The sequence below is a fragment of the Citrus sinensis genome, chromosome 5 (genome assembly GCF_022201045.2).
Source record: "Citrus sinensis cultivar Valencia sweet orange chromosome 5, DVS_A1.0, whole genome shotgun sequence".
Lineage (NCBI taxonomy): Eukaryota > Viridiplantae > Streptophyta > Magnoliopsida > Sapindales > Rutaceae > Citrus > Citrus sinensis.
Window position 1 is genome coordinate 11,579,751 of NC_068560.1, and position 22,470 is coordinate 11,602,220.

Genomic DNA, 22,470 nt, shown 5'->3' on the forward strand with positions numbered 1-22,470 from the left:
AGTGTAGAGAAAGCATGAATCATTCATTTTTTAATATTCTCTTTGGCCAAAAAGTATCCAAAACTTTTGCTGTAGGGTTCAATAGTGCATTCAAGTTTGTGAAATGTGTTGTAGAGATGACATAAATTATGTGAATGATTGATCTCCATCATCCGTGGCAATTAATTAGCATATTTAAAGCCACTAGTCTTTGCCTGCCACCTATTCTTGCACATTACTAGAAAATTTTATATGATCAATGTAATGAAGATGAATGAAGATGAATTGTCATTAAACATATGACATCATCTGGGATATTGGATCAATATGAACTACTATTACTCGATGATGAGTTTCTTTCAATCTTAATCATATTCTTCTTCGCAACACTCACCATTACTAATTTTTATTTACAAGAGGAAGTTTAAATACCTTAGGCAAACCTGAATGGTATGTGAGAATCATAATAAAAATACGTTAATATATATAATGAAATTATATGTGAATTTCAATGATCAAATCACATGGGAATAAGATTATCCACAACAAAATAGTAGCAAGAAGTATTCCCCATTTCAACGAGATTAAACCATGTGCGTCACCAATAAGGATTCACATATAAAACACCCATGATTCCCAAAATCACAATTATGTAGGATATTGTAAAACTGATATAGAAACTGTCCATGTCAATTAAATAATCATCTTTTCCTCTACTAGTTGAAGTTTTTGGCTCCGTTGCTGGTGATGCCTTTTCGTTGCAACTCTTGGGCAATGGTAATCCACAAAGAAAAGGATTCCCCTCATAGCTACTCTCATTGAAGGTTGCAAATTGTGCAGTCCACTCTGGGATCTTGCCTGATAAGTTATTGTGTGCCACATTAAAAACTGCCAATGTATTTAACTCTACAAGTTGAAGAGGAATTTTCCCATCCAATTTGTTGTAGGAAAGATCCAAACTTTTGATATGCTTTAGGTTTGAAAATGTTGATGGGATTGATCCTGTCAAGTTGTTGTATGATAGATTCAATGTCTGAATCCTGGTCAAATTTCCAATCTGAGGAGGAATCTGACCGATTAACTTGTTATATGAAAGATCAAGTTCGGACAAGTAGCTAATTACTCTTCCTCGGTATGTGTAGGCAATGTTCTTTGTTGTGAATTTGAAGGTTTCTTGGATTTTCTTTTCTTTGTAAAACGCAAACCCTTCATCAACAAAAGATGTTTCCGATGACTCAGGACTAGAAGTATCAATGTAACTTTCATGAAGTGTAGTGTTATCTAAGCAAGGAGGAATATGACCAGAAAGAATATTATTAGAAAGATCTATCAATTGCAATTTGTTCAATTGGCACAGTTGAATTGGCACTTCACCTTCAAAATTATTGTGAGCTAAGACAAGCTGGCTTATTTAAGAAAGCCCATTAAGCCAATCTGAAATGATACCATCCAAGTGATTATAGCTGAGATCTAATGTCACTAAGGAAGAGCAATTAAACATTGTACCTTCTTTTAGCTGTCCATTTAACATGTTTTTTGACAAGTGAACTCTTTCGATAGAGAGAGGATTGAAGCATGATGGTAAATTCCAGATATATTGTTGTCTGAAATGTTTAAAATCTGAAGAGAATCAAGCTGACAAAACTCCATTGGAATAGGACCTTCAAAGTGGTTCTCTGGCAATATAATATGTTGTAACATTGAGAGATTACCCAACCAACGTGGAATCTTACCCGAGAGATTGTTATCACTAAGATACAATCCTTCTAGTGAAGAGCATTTAGACAAACTTTCCAGGATCTCTCTGAAGTGATTTCCATCCAATTGTAACCTTCTTAAGTTTGTTAAGTTAAAATTTCTGGGGAATAGATGACCTTCTAGACTGTTGTTTGATAACAAAAGATATTCCAAGTCAACGCAACCCATGGCTAAGTGCTCAGGGATTTCACCAGTCAATTGATTGTTGGATAAATCTAGACTTATGAGGAAGTTCATATTACCAAATGAAGTGGGAATGCTACTGTCAAACGCATTCATCGAAATGTTGAAATACTTTAAACTTGGTAGAAAATCTCCAATTTTTACTGGAATGTGGCCTTGCAAGTTGTTGTTGGAGACATCCAATAACATTAAACTCTTGTGACAATGAATTGGCAATAGAAAAAGTCCTGGAAGAGAATTATTGAGAAGAAAATTTGATTCTAATTTTGTGTTGTTTTCTAACAACCAATTTGGAAACTCTCCATTCAAGTTTAAGTGTGAGAGGCGAACAAACTCCAGGTCATGTTGATGGTAAAAAAATTTGGAGAATGGGCCACCACATCCATAATTGGACAATGAGAAAATAGTTAATTGGAAGTTTGGGGTCAAAGAATGTGACTTAGTTTTTTTTTTTTTTGAATACTGTTTATACAGGACTGTAGGTATTACAATTAATATTTACACACAGATTCTACAATTGGGACCTTCATCGTGGCATGTACTCCTCTGAAGCGCTGCCCAAATTCTTCAAACCCTCTCAAATATTCGAGGGCTGTCCACTCTACTCACATTTCGTGAGGAATAGACTGGCTCCACTCAATTATGTGATAATTGAGGAAGGATTGTAAATAAGCCCCATAAATATTTTTATGGAGGCTCGAACCCTTGCACTCATTATTCTAAGTGCAAGGGCTCTCCCACTGGACCAAAGGCCCATTGGTAGAATGTGACTTAGTTATTTCTCCAATTAGTTGGTTATTTTCAGCAAAGAAAATCTTGAGTCTTGAGTGATTGAAAAATGGCTCAAATGAAATTGGGACTCGGAAGTGATTGTTTGAAAGTATTAGCTCTTCAATCGATGTCAAATAAAGGAGGGGAGATGAGAAGATGCTTCCATGAAAGTGATTGGAAGAAACATCTAATACTTGGAGGCATATCATATTTGCCAAGCACCATGGCAAGCTACCTTCTAAACCATTATTATCAATGTATAGCTCTTGTAGATGCACCAACGGACAGAGGCCTGAAAATTTATTAATTCATCCTTTAGTATATGAAAATTAATAAATGGATAATATTTTTATAATTGGTTCGTTTGTGTAATTAGATATATATTTAATGGTGAATTAATGTTAGGGAGATTGCCAATTCCTCCACTCCCCACAGTAATCAACATATATAATTTTCCCCCTGCTGTTTTTATAATGGCCAAAAACCCTCATGATAGTATAAGTTTACAATATTACCCTTATTTTCAACTACTCTTTTATTTATATTTATTATAAATTAAATAAATCACATGAATAGAAACTAAATAAAAAATTAAGCTTTAAAAACAAGAAATATACGTTTTGATATGAACAAAAAAATTAATAATAAAATTTTTTTCTTGTACTTATTTATTTTGTGAAAATTTTCATATAATAAATATATAAGAAAATTATTATAAAATGATAAAAAAATTATTATAAGAAAACTTGAATGACAAATAAAAATTTATTATAAGATAAATAATAAAATATTTTGCCTATACTTTTTACATTTAATTTTAAAATATTACAAAATGTTTATTATAAGAAAATGTTCACAAAATAAATCATTATAAGAAAAAATTTTATTATTAATTTTTTTGCTCATATCAAAACGTATATTTCTTGTTTTTAATTCTTAATTTTTTATTTAGTTTCTATTCATGTAATTTATTTAATTTATAATAAATGTAAATAAAAGAGTTGTTGAAAATAAGAGTAATATTGTAAACTTATGCTATCAGGGGAGTTTTTGACCATTATAAAAACAGCAGAGGGTAAATGGTATATGTTGATTACTGTAGGGGGAAATTGACAATCCCCCTTAATGTTATAGATTGAGAGGAGAGTAAGAGAGTCTCATTAAGCTTGATTAAGTATCGTGCAGTTAGCGTTAAGAATAGAATATGACAATGATAAATGCTTAAGAGAAGCCATCGATTCGCCGATGATTTGAAGGAAGCTGGCGTTGAGTGCATTGCGCGCACCACCCATGTCCAGGCGTTCTAAACTCTTGAAATTAAGAAAACCTAATACAAACATTAGATAAGGAAAAATGTTGTACATTCTTCACATAATCAAAGCGAAACTGGATAATCAGTACAATTTTTTACCTTGACCGTCGAGGACCCCATTGACTTCACAAGACACCATTGACAAATTCTTTAACGAAGTGAATGATGCAATGGTTTTCAGAAGGTTTATATCGAGAGAGGAATGGCGCAAGTTTAAAAATTCCAAGTTGGTGAAATTGTGCAGCTCTATTTGAGAAGGAAGGAACAATAAATTTATTAGTTTTTTCAAGATAGAAGTTACTGTAAAATTAATTAATTAATTGTTTGTATATATATATATATATATATATATTTGCATACCTTGAGTTGTGGTCGCTGTAAAATTGTTAGCTTCAAGGAAAAGAGTCTTGAGGGATGGGAATGATCCCATTGACCGCAACAACTCGCTTCCATCTCTAATTCCAACTCCCGATAGATCAAGCCTTTTCAACTTACTCAAACCTCTGTAATCTGTTTAATAGGATTGAAGAAAAATAAAAATTCATTGTCTAAATTTAATTATTGGGAGCTTGGGAGTCAATCCGTACTTTGTGCTTTAAGAAAAGAGCAACATCATTTTTCAACTGCTTTAAAGATTGAGGGACTGGAATCAAATTCCTATTACTTTCTGTTTTCTGAAATAAGTACGCACAGATTCTCAGTTTCTTTCCTTTCTTTTGATTTTGTCGCTCTTTAGCCTTCCCTAATTAAATGAATTAAATTAAGGTATTTGATTTTAATTGTTTACCTTGAGGAACCACAAAATTGTTGATTCCTTTATTGTTGCTCAGGTACAACTCTTCTAAGTTGCTCAACGAATCAAATTCTGCATATATACCAACACTTATGACTTAAAACAGAGTTAATAACTTTGAAGAAATTAAAGCATGAGAATTTAATTTTGCCTAAACCAAATGGCATTAAATAATTAATTGATGGAGTAAACAAAAGTTTGTTTATTAAAAGCCAGTTGAAATCTGATTCCTTCAGATTAACCAAAATATTAATTTCTGTTGAAGATCCACAAATAGCTAGTAGAAAAAATGAGAAGCATGCTCAATTAGGTTTAATTACCTTGAACATCAAAAGTTCCTTCGAATCCCATACCACTTAGATATAATTCAGAAAGGGTAGTTAAAGAAGATAAGATGATACGGTTGAGGTTGTTATGACTTAAATCGAGAGACTGCAACTTACTCGAACCTGCAAAATAATAAATCAAATGGCAAAGAATCTAACTTGTAAGTATTCATTTACATAATAATATAAGTTACCTCAACCACATAGGTACACCAAACAAGCCAAGTGCAGTTTACCTGATACAACTCTATGCTTGTATGGTGCAATTCTGTGGTTGATGTAGCTTACATCATTATGTAAAGGATCTCTTGCCTTATATTTTTCAGCTTTTGTATCTTTTTGAGACCACAAACCCATTTGTCAATCTTCTTCCAGCTAATTTGCAGCTCTTCTAAATTTTTCAAAGAATCTAATTGTGCAAAGAGTACAAATTGATTCGATGTTTCAAACCTCACAATAAAATAAGATAGATTTTATCACTTTTAAATGAAAAAAATGATAAATTTGTTATGGGGTGTTTGGTACTTTGGTTTCCAATTAGAATATCCTTTTTTCAAGTCAAGACATGCGAAAGTACAAGATGATATTATGAGAAATATTGAAGATTGTATTCGTAAAATTTCTAAGAATTATTTTTTAATATTAATAAAAATTGAGGTTGAATTAGGTAAAAGTTAAAGAGTTGGGAGAAAAGGTGAAGCTTAATTAATTAATTACGTACCTTTAACTTCAATGCTTCCTTCCAATTTATTATGAGACAAAGATAACGATATTAATGATGAAAGACGAGCCAGAGATGATGAGATGCTATTCTTAAACAAGTTCATACGTAAATCAAGAAATTTTAGGTTGCTCAATCTTGATAGCATCTCTAGACCTGCAAGTAAAATCAAACAATGAACTTATTGTATCACGAAATTATAAATAACAGTCAGTAGGCGAAGTAAAATCTCAACATTATTTTGAAGGAAATCCCTGACCTTTATCCAAAACATATCATATTGGCTGGTGTAATCTCAAAACAAAACATTAAATATTTGACTTAAAATCCCTTAATTATTTCTCCTAATGGTTATTGAAGTTAGGACGGAGAAACTAAATTAATTAAATAAAATAAAGGACGACCTTCATTCTCAACACAACCAGCAATACTGTTATTACTTAAAATAAGTGACTCGAGTTGTTGAAAGGGAGTAAACAAAAAAGCATTCAGATATCCTTCTCCCAGATCCTCATTCCTAGTATCAGAAAGGTCTAATCCTATCACTCGGCCTGTGGTGTTGCTGCACTCAACGCTTTCCCACTGACAGAAATCTCCTTGCTCATCTTCCCAATTTTGAAGTCTAGAAGGAGAACTGAAGAAATGTCTAAGCCTCAAAAGAGCAAATCTCTCATGCTCCAAGCATCCCTCACTCCACCCCACTTCTAATATTAATAATACTGACAAAACTAACATTATCACCATTTTTGAACCACTGCCCATTCTATATCTGAAATATTAACTACTGGACTAAAATCTCTGCATGCATTAATTTGCGACCAATATCAATATCAATAAGAGGGCTCTACACTATTTATAACAAGCACATTTAACACAATACACACCGATGCTTTAGATTTTAGTTGACGGTCTTCCCCAAGCCTCGTACGCAATTTTTTTTTTCTTTCTTTCTTCCACATTTGTCATTTTGCTAGAATGCTTTTACAATTCAGCTTTATTTTCAGTTCATCAGTTACTCGAATAGAATTCTTGGGCGGTGCGGCGGTATGCTATAATAATAGTACATATCAAAACAACTAAAAAAAAAGTACACCTGCAGTCCTAGATCACTATGGTAATAAAATAGAATTCTAGGCCGGTACTTTATTTTATTTTTTTATTTTTTACGGAATTCTTGGCCGATATGTTGTAATAATAATTATAAAAAAAATTATAATAAAGAGCCCATTCCAATACCACGTCAATTCTACAGTAAAAATAAGAAAAATTGAATTAATGATAAAGTGGTCCTAAATTTTAATTTAATAAATAATTTACTGCAAAAATTTGTTTTGATGTGGTTGAGATAGGCTTCGTTATTGAGAGTACAAGTCATTTTTTTTATAAAAAAAAGGAGAAAAAGAAAAATACACAAAGAATCCTCGACCGCTGTGTTAATAAAATAGAACTCTTGGCCGGCATGCTATAGTAATGGTTATATTAAGAAAAGAAAAAGAAATGTACATCTAGAGTCGTAGACCCCATATGGTGATCCAAAACATTTTAAAATAGTCATATACATCAATTTTTTAGTAGGTAAAGCGTAAATTTTGTAATGTTGTACCTCTTAAAGTAGTTACTGTTAGTTGTCAATATAGGACATCATTTTAGAATTATAAAATTTTATTATCTTAAGATTTTCTATATAATTAGAGTCAATTGTGGTATGTATCTTAGTCTTCTATTATAATCATGATTTATTTTTTTCTTTTTGAATAGCAAGTTTTTTATTTTCTAAATAAAGAGGTCTTATTATTATTTTTAAAACTTCATCTTCAATTATTCAATAAAACCCCTCTTATATTGGATAATCATCTTTAATTTATTTTTTTTAATTTTAGCTATATTAAAATTTTATTTAAAAAATGAATGGAAGCTCAAGCCCACTCCAAGCCCAGCCTAGCCCAAGACCGACAGGCCTAACCCAAGCCCAGCGTGCCTAGGTTTAGATCGATTACCAATAATATGGACTTGGGCTTGGGCTTGGGCTTGAAAAAACCTAGCCCAAGCCACAATTTGCCACCGTAACACAATGTGTAATATATATATATATATATATAGAGAAATGTTCTAGTCAGAAATTTTAAAATACGGGAAAGTGCGGGAAACGGTTTTAAAGGCTTAAAACTGTAAGCCTTTAAAGCCGTGTGGTTTTAAAGCTTTCCCTGACTTTCCCGCATTTTAAAATTCCTGACCAGAAAACTACTATATATATGTATATATATATATATATGGAGGCTGTTCCAATCCGGGAGTCCCGGATTGGAATAGCCTCTTTTAATATTTTTTGGTTTGGCTGCACATGGTGGGCTCCACCATGTGCAGCCACAGGTGGCCTTTGGATTTGAATCCAAAGGCCACCAGCCTCTCTCCCGGATATTGTTCCAATCCGGAATCCCGGATTGGAACAGTACTCATATATATATATATATATATATATATATATATATATGCGCTTAAGTATATTTATATGAAAGAAATCTTAGTTAAGCAACCCAACAGTGGGTGAATTGGGTTCTTTTTCAAATAAAAAAGAAAAATAAAATTAAAATTAAAATTACAAAACAATTTAAACTAATGCCTTAAAAGTTTCAATGATAGCAAATATAACAATGAGTAAATATAGAGAGATAAGGAAGAAGAGAGCAATCACAATATTTTGGAAATCTCGGCCTACTCCTCCAAGCTCATTTTCCTATCCTGTAAAAAAAAATGTAAAAGCCAAGTATAGTTGCATGACAATCATATTTTAAAGCATTGATGAAAATAATTCGCAGATCTAGCCTGGTAGCTGCAAAGCAATCATAGAATGTATCTGCGAATTATGTCAATTCTTTTCTTGCATGTCAACTCCACTCTTGCATTTTCATAATTTTGTTGCTCATTGATCATTATCATTATTATTTTATTACATTAGTGAGTTGGAAAGCTGGCAGGAGGGAGAAATTGCATAAAAATTGCTGATCATACTTTGAAGTTTGATCCAGATCAAAATCATGTTACAATTGTCGATTTATTAGAAGACTAAGATTCCCCATGTCTCCTCACCCCACTTGGCATGTTAAACAGATGCAAATGCGAAAAAGGCAAATTATTTTATAATTGTAATACTCCATGCGCAATAGAAAAACAATTAGTTTGTGATATTTTGCCTCAACTCAAGGATATCATCAATTTTTGTTTTCCTTTTACCTCATCATGAGTGAATGATTCAATTACTAAATGGATTAAATCTTTTAAAAAGTAGAAATTTAATATTAAATATTCATAGGTATTGGCACAGGATTGCGGTCTTACAAAGGGGGTGGAACAGTTAGATTAATGCCAATAACAGAGACTTGAACAATTCAATAAATAGAATATTAAAATTTATCAAATTTTGATAATCTTCTCATGGTAAGACTTAGATCTTTAGAGACGTTAAGCAACGCCTCTTAGGAAAAGAAAAAAAAAAGCAGCGAAATGTGCTGGTTATCTTTTGCTAAGATGGCAGCACTGTATCAATGCATAGCAATCACGTTAAGTATCTGCGAATTATAAATTGATACATAATTTTTATATTATGTTTACATGATTATCTTCATGTGGGAATTTTAGAAGATATTGTGCACGGAACAGTCCCCGTGAACAGATGCATGCATGTCCACGCTTTGCTATTATCTTTGCATTGTTGTATTTTAATTATATAAATGGCAACAACTAAAAATGATGTTCAAGACTTACACGATTGTAGAGAAATATACAAGATATATGTTATAATTTAAAGGATTTAAATTTTACAAAAACTTTACTCAGTAGAAATTAATTCATTGAAATGGTTCTTAAAAACACAATACAATCCAATTTAACATTTCTAGCTTGCCTCGGGGACTTACTAAATGGGTTAAATATTATAAGATCATAAGTCTTCCATGGAGATGCCGCCACCACGTTACAGATGGTTATTTTTCTATCGTAGCAGTATTATTGTTACTTTTTCATTTTTTTTTAATTCCTGTGATGTTAACTTAATTTCCTCACAACTATGTAAGCTGTAAGCAGGATTCCAATCCACCACCATTGTCATTCTTGTTTCGTTGTCGGTGCGAATTCATCCTGCAGTTGTGCGTGCAGACACTTCTAGCTTGTACCTACGTATGTGTTTATAAGAAGTTATGTGAAGTGATATGGATGGAATTACCGAACCGAACTGTTTTATTTGATTATGGACTTTAAGTCAATTCATTACTTCGTAACTAAAGAACAATCAAACAAGGAAAAATAGAAGATTATGTTAAAGCGCGTTTGGTACCAGTTTTCTTCGTACATTTTTTAGCATTATAACCGTCGGGTTCGACCGCTTTTATTTTAACGGTTATAATCTCCCTAATTAAATAAAACTTTATACACTACAAGAAAAATAGTTTTCAGTGACACTTGTCTTATGACACTTTGTCAAAAAATATTAATACATTAAGCCATTTTCCGTGTTCCCTTTTAAGTACAAAGAGGACACCATTAAGACACACATTTTTCATTTTATATGTACCAAAAAAAATCTATATATATATATAAATAAACAAGTACATAGAAACCCTCAGTCAACGTAACCCAAAATTTCTCAAACATAAGGGTTTTGTTTATTTAATTATACCTCATTTGTCCCTAAGTACCAAATTTATTCCCCATTACATAGATATGCTCCAAGAAGGAGAGAAAAGTCAAAAATACCCATAAAAATGATTTATTTGCTAATGATTTATGAGTTTGTAATAGTATGTTTTATTTTAGTGCTTGCACACACACACGCACTATTCCATAAAATGTAGTGATATAAGACCAAAATATTCAATTTAAGTTTTAGGTGATTGAAAAATGATTTCAAGAAAAAGTCGAATATGAAGTCAGATAGTTGAGCAAGAAGTCAAGTAAAGGAGTTGACTAAGTCGAGTATCTAATTAAGAGAGAAATCAAGTAAGTTGAGTATTTGGTTTAGCAAAACCCGAAGTGAGTCAAGCAAGTTGAGGCATAAGTTGCATATGAAGTTGAGAAATATGTCGAGTAAAAGTAAACCTAGTAACAAAGTATAAGTTAGGAAATTAGTCTAGTGGCATACAATAATTTGGGTAATAGCAGAGCAAGTTGAGTAGAAGTCAAGTAGTCGAGTATCAGTCAAATAAGTTTATTGAATAAGTCGAGTATTAATTTATCTTTTGAACACATCAAGTAGAAGTCGAGTAAATTTTTGAGAAAGTCAAGTTCATAATATTAAATTCAACTGATATTAAATTTAGTTGACAACAATTATTAAGAGGAAATTAGTCTATTAGCCTTTTGAACTAATCTATATTAATCATTTTAAGTTGTTTGAACAAGTCAAGTGGGTCCTTTGATTATGATGAGCAAGAGTCGAGTAAGTCACTTGAATAAGTCGAATATTAAATCAAGCAATTCGTTTTGAACAAGTCGAGTGTTAATTATTTTAATTTGTTTGTACAAGTCAAGTAAGTCTTCTAATCCCGTACAATAAATGTCAAGTGAGTAAGTCATTTTGAGCAAGTAGAGTAATTATATTAAATAAGTTGATTAGGAAGTCAATAAGTCTTACAGTGTAATTTTTATTCCACTTCTTAATAATTGTTTCCAAAATTTTTTTAATGATAGTAGTGCCTTCACTTGTCAATGGCAACCGTACATGCTTCTGTCATTTTTAATGATGAATGGACTCAAGAAAATGATGAATACAGGTTCCTCTTAATAATTGTTGTCAACTAAATTTAATATCAGTGGAATTTAATATTATGAACTTGAACATCAATTTTATCTTTGTCTACTATTGTGAAAATTTTAATATACTCGCAAGCGCACAAATCTAGAAATAGAATAGTGGTAACGAGGTCAATCCCACAGGGATTGTTATAAATTGAAAAGTTTAATTTAAATCTAAAATTAATATTAATTCTAACCTAGTTGAGCAAATTGAGTTTTAAGAGAAATTGAACTAATTAAACTAAGAAAACAATTAAAGCAAATGAGAATTCAATAAGACAAAAATTACTAAGGTTTCAGAATCCATCACTATTCAACTAATAATTATCTAATTATTAATTAATCCCTAATTTTAGAGTGACAACTCGAAATCAATCTATGTCATTTCATGGATATAACAATTAAGCCCAAGTAATTAAATCTAATATAGGTTCTTTTTTCGCTTAATAGTATGACATCTAAGCATCCCATGTAAACATATTGAATAATAAAGAGTCAAAGTTTTCTGTAAACAATTTAATGAAAGATATAGAATCAAAGATAATCATGTATAAACTTTATAGATCCAAACATAGATTTAATCGAATATTAATCCTAACAATCAATAATGCATGACAGAATTGATGAAAAATTTTTAATAACATCTAATTAATCATGTGAAATAAAAACCATAATCATTAAAGAACATGTATAGGGAATTAAATAAATAAAAAGATAATTATTTTATTGAATATGGTTTCATCCTTAATCTCAGTATAAGAAAATTAGCTACACATACGTAAATAGAGAGCAACAAAGTAAATAAAAACAGCCATGGAGAAGTCGAACTGTTGCTGCTCTTCCCTGCCGAATCGCGTCTGCGTTTCTTTTCTCCTCCTCGGCGGCTGCTCCCCTCTCCAACAGCCAAAAGCCAAAGCTTGCTTTTATATTTAGTCTTTAAAATGAGCCCCACCTCTTAAATTCTAAAACCAAAAGGCTTGGCCCTTTTATTTTGCTTTGTCTTGCACGTGCACTCCACTAGGAATTTTCACTCTTTTTTTAACGCCATACAATTGCTTCTCACGTGATGGCCATAATCTTCTTTGTCTTCATGTGCATGGATGAATGAACTTGTCTTGAATTCACATGCATATTTGCTTAATTGCTCCTAAAATCAATCAATTAATACCTCCAAAATTGAGCTCCTTTATATCCTTTTTTATCCATAATCTCTAATTAATTCCCTATTCAATAAATAATTCAATTAATTAAAAATAACAAATAAAAATAACTAGCAATTATATAATTAAGGGTAAAATATGTATGTATTATATGCTCATCATCTACCTCAGAAGCCATTGAGGTAGGAGCATCATGTAGTGGTGGCTATATTACATCAAAATAGAAAAAATTAAAAATTTCTTGACAATTCTTTTCAATTTAATTATAGTTTGCAAACATGATTAGTGAGATTATCTTCACCTACATTAGAAAGTACTACAGACTCCTTGAACTTCGTCATTCTATATAAGTCCTTTGTCATGTTGCCAAGCTTTGCTTCTGACACAACAATCGTTTGCACATTCTTCTCAATCTTGCTTAATCTATCATAAACTTTCTAAAATATTGGAGCAACATGATCACCTATGGAGATATGACAAGGCAGAGTGATCTATGAATATGTTTTATGATATACTACTAAGTTACTTCAATAAATCAAAACGTAAAATTATTTTTAAGAAATCAACTAACTTGCAGCTTTGCTTATTTTTTTTGAAGAATAGCATAGTCCTCTAAAAAGCAAACACATTAGGTAGCAAAGAACAAAAGCCTGTAGAGGGCACACATAATGGTATTTGCGAAACATCATCAGTAATGGCTATATGCCTATCATCCACAACAACATCAACTTTGTTCTATAGATTAACATTTGAACTTGTCGAATTTGGTTTGTTGTCAGGGTCATCCCACTGACAACTTAGGTTGTGCCAAGCTTTAGCTTCTACTCCATTTCCAAAATCAACAAGCATTGCATGTAAGATTTTGCAATCTCATTACTTCTATCACTTTCTGCAACATGCAATGTTGCTGTTATTATAAACTATATAATATAGATGTCAATAAAGTTACACCAAAATGATATTGATGCTTTCAACTAAATAACTTATGTTAATGCTTCAAACCAAATAATCGTGAAATACTTATGGTATCTTCTACTTTCAAGACTTTATTCATTACATCAACCATAATCTTATTCTTACAAAATCATTTAAGAATCCTGTGAACCTTGAAATCACCCTATTGAGTTGCAAATTTTATTTTGAATTCAGCAATGGCCTCATATGTCCATATCTGTGATTTTATAATACTATAACAATATCATACTAAATTTATTTATTTATCATATAAAAATTAAAAAAAAAACATCTTCACCTGAAAGGCAAATGGGAAACCCTAGAGGCTATATTTCTCTTCTGCATTTGGATCTAATGAACCAATTATTTTGCTTTTCCTTTTAATTGTGTTCTTCAAGCTCAACATTGTTGACTCGAATGACAAGTGACCCTAAAGATAACTATTGAATTCCTTAAAATTGTCCAATAAATGAATATGGAGGTTGTCAATTTTATTTGTACTCTTTTCCCAGCAATACAGACTCCAAGAGATATAGCATGGCAAACTTTACCATTAAGGTATCATCATCGGACTGGCCTGTCGAAAAAACTCATGTAATTGCTTTTATGTAAACTCATGATTACCCCCATGAACATATCACATATGCTATCATTATTATCTTTCTTATGCAGTAAAAGATTATGTTTTTTGTGACAATCTAGTCCCGTAATCAAGGAAAACTCTAACATAGAAAATCTACACTCTTTTTTCCTATTTTGAAGTACATTGCCTTATCAGTTGATCGTACATACTGTAATAATAATGCGTGAACATTCTACCAAAGAATTGTAAGGGTGCACAAAATGACTAAACTATGTTTCCCTAAGCATTTTATATTGTTGTTCTGTGAAGCATTTTTTAAGAAGTAAAAGCACCTTTAATGATGACATATTAGATACTTTCACTGAAACCACCTTCTAATAATCGTGATCTGAATTATCATTAGATGCTATGATCATTTTACGTGCTTTCCAAGTCTTGAAAGTATTGAGTACTTGGTTTTTAGACTTTAGCACATAAACCCAGAGTTTCCTTGATAAATCATCAATCAATGAGAGAAAGTGCCTAGCACCTCCATATGAGTTAATTGGAGTGGGTCCTCATAAGTCTTAGTGGACGTAATCAAAGATACCCTTAATTCTATGTTTAGTAGTACCAAATTCCACCTAGTAGCATTGCCTAATGTACATTGTTCACAAAACTCTAGTTGTTTAATTCTAGTAACATCCAAAACACTATGCCTACTCAACTTCTTTAGACATTTTCCACTAATATCACTAAGCCTTAAGTATCAAAGCCTAGTCCTATTAACAATAATCCTGAGCAATAACCCTTCCATCTTCACCTTCCAAAGATTAAAGTCATTCTTTTCATTAAGCTTCACAACGTCCAACTTAGTATGAGCAATGAAATCAAGCTCTAATACTTTTTTTTTTAGAATTGAGGCCAATTTAATTGACTAGAGTAGCTCCTTGAGCAGCCCAACTATTCTCTATCACAGCTCGGGTACCTTAGATCAACTCGGTTGCAAAATAAACAAAGAAACACAAAGAAAAATCTCACACAATAGCACTCAATAAGAACTAGAAAAGAATAAAGAGAATAACACAGGAGATTTATGTAGTTTGGCTTCGTTAAGCCTACATCCATGGGGACAAACACACACTTGTTGAGTGTATTAATCTCCAAGGATTTTACAATTGAAATACACTATTTCTAAGAGGTTACAGAGCCTACAATTTCTCTCTCTACCCTAAAACTATCCACCTAGTTCTCTCATGAGTTTCCAAAAATCTCAACCACTTTGACCTGCTTCTGAGCTCGTGGTTGCACTTTGGCCTGTCTGATAGCTACTCCTGGAGCAACTCTTTCAATGATATGCACTTAAACAACTACCACAACAGTTACCTATTATCATGGTTAGTTATCCAACTATTATGTGCTATAGGTAATTATCTAATCATCATGGTAGTTCCAATTATGTCACAAAGCCTAAAATAACTTCTGCATTAGTTATTTAGTTATCATGTACCACATAGATTAAAACTTCTACAATAGATCAACTTTCTGTGGCATAGGTGTACCTAGCTACTAGCCACATTCTTTATGGAAGTTAGAATTTATAATCATAATTTTACAATTTTCTTTCTTTATGGAAGTTAGAATTTATAATCATAATTTTACAATTTTCTATTCTTTAGACTTGCATATGTGTTTGTTCATTTTTTTGTTTCATTTTAATTAACTGCTGCTTGAATTATTATTTTGAATTTTATTTTGTGGGTTTTAGAATTTTCACTTATTGTTCTTGTTCAGACAAAGTAATAGGAAAATAATAATTTTTTAGATTTATTTTTGTTTTATTAATTAAAATTTTCCTTTTATTTTGGGCATATCAGGCACATCATTTGTCTTTCACTAACCAATCTATTTTTTTTCACTTGCATTTCTTTGTTGTAGAAAGTTTGAAGTAAGTTGCGGCCTCTAAATTAATAATATTATAATTCTTTCTGTCTTTTTTTTGTTCTATCTTTTTTATTTTTTAAAGTTGGGTATATTATAATGAAATATTCTTGTCAACATTTGAACTCTTGAACTCTTATTAGAATATGATAGGTCATCACATGGAAGTTGTCTTATGGATTTGAAATGTAAGTGCTTGATGACTTTACTTTTCCATGACTGTTAAATATTTTTTCAATAACTGTAACATGTTTTGAAAGTATTTTATGGAGAAGAATTGCATGTGCATAGTCTAACAATTGCTTTAAATCTAGAGTTTATAGATTTAAGTTGAATTAATGATAGTAATCTAGGATTAATGATAGTAATCTAGGACATCTAAAAGTTAATTTTCTGTTTACACCAGTAAAGATATATCTACCATTTAAGTTGTTGGAGTCTTCTTATTTGATTTATCATTTTCTTTGATGTAGGAGCTTTCTTATACTAAATCTTTCATATGATTTGGAAGTAGAATGGTGATACTACCTACTTGTATGTTCTTGCTTTCTGTAAAATGTTGAGAGATTTGTCATAAGTTCTGGTGAGTTTATTATTTGATTTATTATTTATTGACAATAATAAGTTTGGATTCTTCAAACTAATATATTTTTTACTTTTTCATTCGGAAGAGAGAGTTCGAGGGAGATCACAGTGTTGAATTTGAAGAGAAAGCTCTAGTTACAAGAGATGAGTTTAAGGGTACCTCGATAGAACAAGAGAAATTCATCTAGCAAAGTGAAATTGATCACAATGTCATCAACAAAGGAATTTTGGTTTTGATAGAAGATTGGATTCGAGCTAGATATGGCCATTAAGGCGGCAAACCTCTCCAAACTAGTATTTAATACAGTTGCATAACTAAGTCTTGAACCGAGAATCTTGGTTAAATTAGAATAGCTCCATACCAACCGATTTACATACTCGTTGGTAATGCATTTTGTCTTTGTTTAGCAATACTTATTTAATCCATCGAGGGTAGATGTATTTTTTTTCTTATGTATTTAGGATATTTACTTATGGGAATAGGACGAAGAAGTTTTATTCAAGTATTTGGGTTGTCCATATAGAATGTATTGATACACTTGGATATGTAATTAAAGGATTATTGTAATTTAAACTTGCGTTAAACTTTTGATTCTATATTAGTGAATTATAATCTTAGATATGAACAAATTTGGTAACATCTTATTTTGTATTTTAAATTTTTTTAAAATAAGAAATCAAATACTGATACCATATCAACAGTAGTCGCAGACACCAATACAGTATCACAACATTTTAATGCTATGGTCTAATAATTTTGTGATACTATAGTAACATTAATCATTGAAACCATAATCGTAACACCACAAATTAGTGTTGATAGTGTTACGTAGTGACACTATTTCTATGTCACTGAAGATCATTTTTCTTATAGTGACATAGGTTAGAAACGTTAATGTGTAGAACAATAGCGACACAATTGGTTACGCTGCTTCGACTCAGAATTTGCCATTTTTGAATAGCTTTTGTTAGTCTGTTTTATGTTTTATGAAAACAGAAGAATGTAAAACTTATCTGATGTGTTCTCTATTTTTATGTTTTTTGCCAAATCCCACACTATTTATTGTAAAAAATTTATTTACGAAGTGGATAAATGTATTATTATTGTTGTTGTCATTATATTTTAGAAAATATAGTTACTTAACATATATTTATAATCCTCAATATTATTATCGATTGATTTATACTTCATGAACTAATAAATTATAAGGCTAGTTTGGTATTGCAGTGGGTAATAAAATATGATGCTTTTACTATGCAGAAGAAATAAATTACTTATTGAAAAAGTAGCTCGCTATTTGGAAAACTATATTGTTGTAATTTTTGTGAGCTTGAAAAATAAAGCACATATATTTAGTAATTTTATTATGAAATTATTTTTTTATTATATAATTGCCGCATATATAAGATGAAATTACCTTTTATTTTAGAGTAAGTTCAATAATTTTTTTTAGTTGCGGTTATGAAATTCTATTTAAAAACTTTCATGTGAAACTTTTTAATAACTCAAGAAAATTTAAGCAATCATATGCTAGTCCTAATTGCTGTCCCACTAGGTTTTAAAGGAAAATAATAGGAAGCCTTAATTAAGCATTCGACTAAAAAATTGGCTATCACCTCTAATTTTCAAATTCTACCAAACAGTTTGCCAGATCCAACCAATTTGTTTCAGAATTAAAGACTACTATAGCTTATGAAATTGCACAATCAACGAGGAAATAAATGAAGTTTATATATATATATATAAGTGGATAAAACTTAAATTTGAAATTCTTGCCCTTATTTTTTTTAGAATTTAAATTCGAGTAGTCAATTAAACAGAGCTTCTTGAAAATCCTTGAGAAACGCTAGGAACAGGAATCAATGAAAGAGGATTTCGAGGGTAATGAAAAGGAAAAATCTAGAGGCGATAGTGATAGTAGCATAAAAAGTTTGAGAGCTCGTCCTACAATATGTTATTTTATTTTAATTACAAGTTAGAACACAGGTACACGCATGATATTTAGAATTTAGCTAGCAAGTTTTTTTTTTTTTTTAATTACATGAGACTATTGCTCACATTACAATATTTAAATATTGTAATCCTCTCTAATATTTGAAAATTTTGAACCTTCACTCAAATTTTTAAGGAAAGATATTTAAATTAAACTCCCACAATATTTCTGTGAGAGTTCGAACCATTTCCCTCATCACACTTGTGAGAAAGTGACTCTAGTCACTCAACTTTTAGCCGGATGGTTATGAATTTAGCTTGCAAGCTAGCTTTAACAATTGACAGAAACTTTATATCTCATCTATTTGTCCTTTATTAATTTTGTAGTGAGTCATCATTAATACAGAGGAGAATCTGATGTCAATTGGCTATGTTAAGCAGGGACAATCTCTGTTTGATGGCACCAACTCACTTCCATCGTTTGTTATCTCCTTGCTTTTACCCCAAAGCACCATGCATAATCAGCACACCATCAACAGTGCTCCCACTATGCTGTAATACTTGAATACAATCTATAAAAATCTTACAATTTAAACAAGGTAAAAGGACAGCGGCACCATCTAGTTTGGTGAAATAATCACTTGATTTCTTTTATATTTTGAAATAATTATATAGATCCTTTTCAGCTTTTTAGGACACATTTTTTTTAAAGACAAATCTTAAGGTCTGTATAATTGTTTTTAACCACAAAATGAAGAGACATGAATTATTATTTCTACAAAAAAGATATTTTTCATGACCATTTTACTGAATCCCGGATATCACTATCGTTTTTCCTTAAAATAATTAACTAATAAGCGCATTCAGAATAGCCAAAAACAATTCTTGCTGTAATTAATATTCCACAGCGAAGCTTTTCATCCAAGACCAAAGATCCTCCAATTGCTACAAGCAGAACTGACAAAGGATGTGGACGTAAAGACTGGTCCTCCTAGCTGAATTCCATGTTACGAGTGTCACTATCACTCGGTCACAATTCCCTACAAAATTAATTAGATAAATATAATTAGTTACCACGTATTTATTACTATGTATATTATCATCAACTGATTTATACTTGTTATCAAATTGATTTATACTTGCCAACTAATAAATTATAATTAACAAATTTGTCTAGTAGGAAAATTGAAAACAATAATCAAAGCGTGAGGCAAATTCCCTTAAGTTAGGAAGGTCCGTACCAATTATTCAATTAATATTTATATTTTCAAAAACTACCAAATAACTACTGAATATAACTTTTTGAGTAAAAGAATATTTTTTTATAATAAAACTTAAAATTCAAATAAAATTTCATATGCAATATGTGAAAAATAAATGAATAATTAAATACATTTTATCAAAAATAAATATACAAGGAGTAAATGAGAATTGACTTAAATTATAAAAACTAAACGAATACTGGATGGAATGTTAAAGTTTAAAATAAAATTTACTAGATATTATACCGAATAAGCAACTGTACACAGTCGAATATTCCAAGTCAATTTCCGTTCTTTCCATTCTCTGTCCATGCATAACGCGAAAACAATACACTAGATTGATCCCATTAAAGATATTAGAGTTGTGCTTGAGTAATGACATTGGTGCCTCTTACTCATATTAGTCTAAACATAAATTATACCAAAAAAAAATTGTTCTAATTAATCATATTGTACATACTAATTACAAAGTCGATATATACACAAAATGTATTTAATATAATAAAAAAAGTGTATTTGGTTGTTGAAATTATCACCTGAATGATCAGCCAAGTTGCAAAAGAAAAAAGCACCAAAAGAAGCCAAAGAACTCAACAAATGGCTATAGAAATTTTTGGGTGTTGATGGTGCCATTGTGCTATTTTGGTGCAATAAGTTAATATCTGTTGACCAAATGGTAAGTTCAGTTTCTTTATAGAGAGCAAGCACCATTGCTCCTCCTATTGCCATTACTGTTCCCAATATTTTAGCCTTCCCACTTGGTTTCTCCAGTCCCAGTTTCTCCATTCTGGTTATAGAAATTAAAATTAGTGGTTACGAGTTAATATGCTTGTGGTTTGGCGAAGTGGACACATACTATATTTTTAGAAATTGTCACATAGATATTTCTTGGACAATTATAGCCTTTGACCTCATAAAGCATAATTACCTAAGCATGAGTCGATATGACTATTTATAAAAATAATGAAGTCTTTGTGATCATTTTACTAAGCCATGAGGATATTACTATCCCCTTCCATATTAATTAATAACATATTTTTAATTTGCATAAATTATAACACAATATGATTGACACGATTCCAAAAACAAATAGCCAAGATAAAGGTAATGGCAAGAATGAGATATGCCATGGCGGCAGCAAATGTTGCTGTTGTTAAAGACGGGCATTCTAGGTACAAATTTTGAGTCAGAAATCCACTGGAATAATCACATTAGTTAATGTCATGGAATTTAAAATTTCATTGGTCAGAGAAAATTAATGACAATTAAAGTGTGAAGACAATTAACTTATCTAAATAACCCCCAGTTAAAAGCTTGGAATCAGACCATGTAAGTTATTTTTGGCCTGTTCTTCCTATGCAGGCAAATGCATGTCTAAGAGTGTCGTGAATTCAACCCTTATAAATCAGATCAAATTCACCCCAGGACCTAATTCTGCTTACAAGATGCAAGATTCACAGATCAAGAAATGCACACACTCAATAATCGATCAAGAACAGAAACAAAACAAAGACAAACACACAAGAGTTAAGAGGTTCAGCACCTGTTGAAGGTACCTGCATCCACTGAGGAAACAAGCTTCAGGCTTTCACGATATTGAATCAAAGATCTACACAGAACATGAGATAGATACAGAGAATACAAGTAACTAACCTTCTCTCTCAATTCTTATGACTAGATCTGAGAAGAATGCACCAGAACCAGACTTTGGGAAGGCTGTTTCTGGGTTTGTTAGTTGCAGCAGCTTCCTGTCAAAATTAACAGCCATGACTAACAAGCACACTTGACTCCATGTGTTTGTTTAAGTGACATAAAAAAAACAGCATTATCATGCCGTTTTAATTTTAAAAATCACGTGTCACACATGTGAAAACTTAATGGCTTTTGAAAGAAATTCAAAAAAGGAGTCCAAAGACCTTACCTTTTCGAATTATGTAGCGGAATAAATGGGTGTTGGATCACGTCACAAGTTGGCAAGAAATCACGGGCGGAAATCTTCCTCAAGTCACAATATATTTACCTTTTTCGGATTGTACAAGGTTTTTTGTTTAATCTTTTCTTTCACCCACACACACACTTTGCTGTTTTTTTATAAATGAAATGGAATCGTTAACTTCCTTTTTCTTTTCCACTAGCGGTTTTTGATATATACAGCGGTTGGGAGTGGTTGGGAAGTTGATTTGTGTTCAACTTCCCTCTCCCAAACGTGGGTAACCAACAAGTGGTTACCATGTGCGGGTCGGGTAAGCCCATCTTGAGCGTCCACCTGTCCAACATCTCCCACTCGCACATGATGGGACGACATCGAAATAGCAGAGCAGTGAACAACCACATATCTCCAATCATACAGGCAAATATACCGTGTGACCATGAACATATCTAAAAACCCATTCGGGGAGCCAAAGACATATCTCAATTGCTAACCCAGGCAAGAGATGTCTCA

General features: G+C 31.5%; 1 protein-coding gene across 1 annotated transcript; it reads right to left on the reverse strand.

Annotated features, from left to right (window-relative positions):
* Positions 1 to 577: 577 nt before the first annotated feature.
* LOC127902247 (receptor-like protein 8) lies at positions 578 to 6,605 on the reverse strand. The gene is made up of 7 exons (XM_052441085.1): positions 6,248 to 6,605; positions 5,844 to 5,999; positions 5,117 to 5,245; positions 4,791 to 4,868; positions 4,364 to 4,513; positions 4,103 to 4,249; positions 578 to 1,260 (listed from the first exon to the last, which is right to left on the reverse strand). The coding sequence occupies exons 1-7, from the start codon at positions 6,603 to 6,605 to the stop codon at positions 578 to 580; spliced, it is 1,701 nt and encodes a 566-aa protein (XP_052297045.1).
* Positions 6,606 to 22,470: the final 15,865 nt, after the last annotated feature.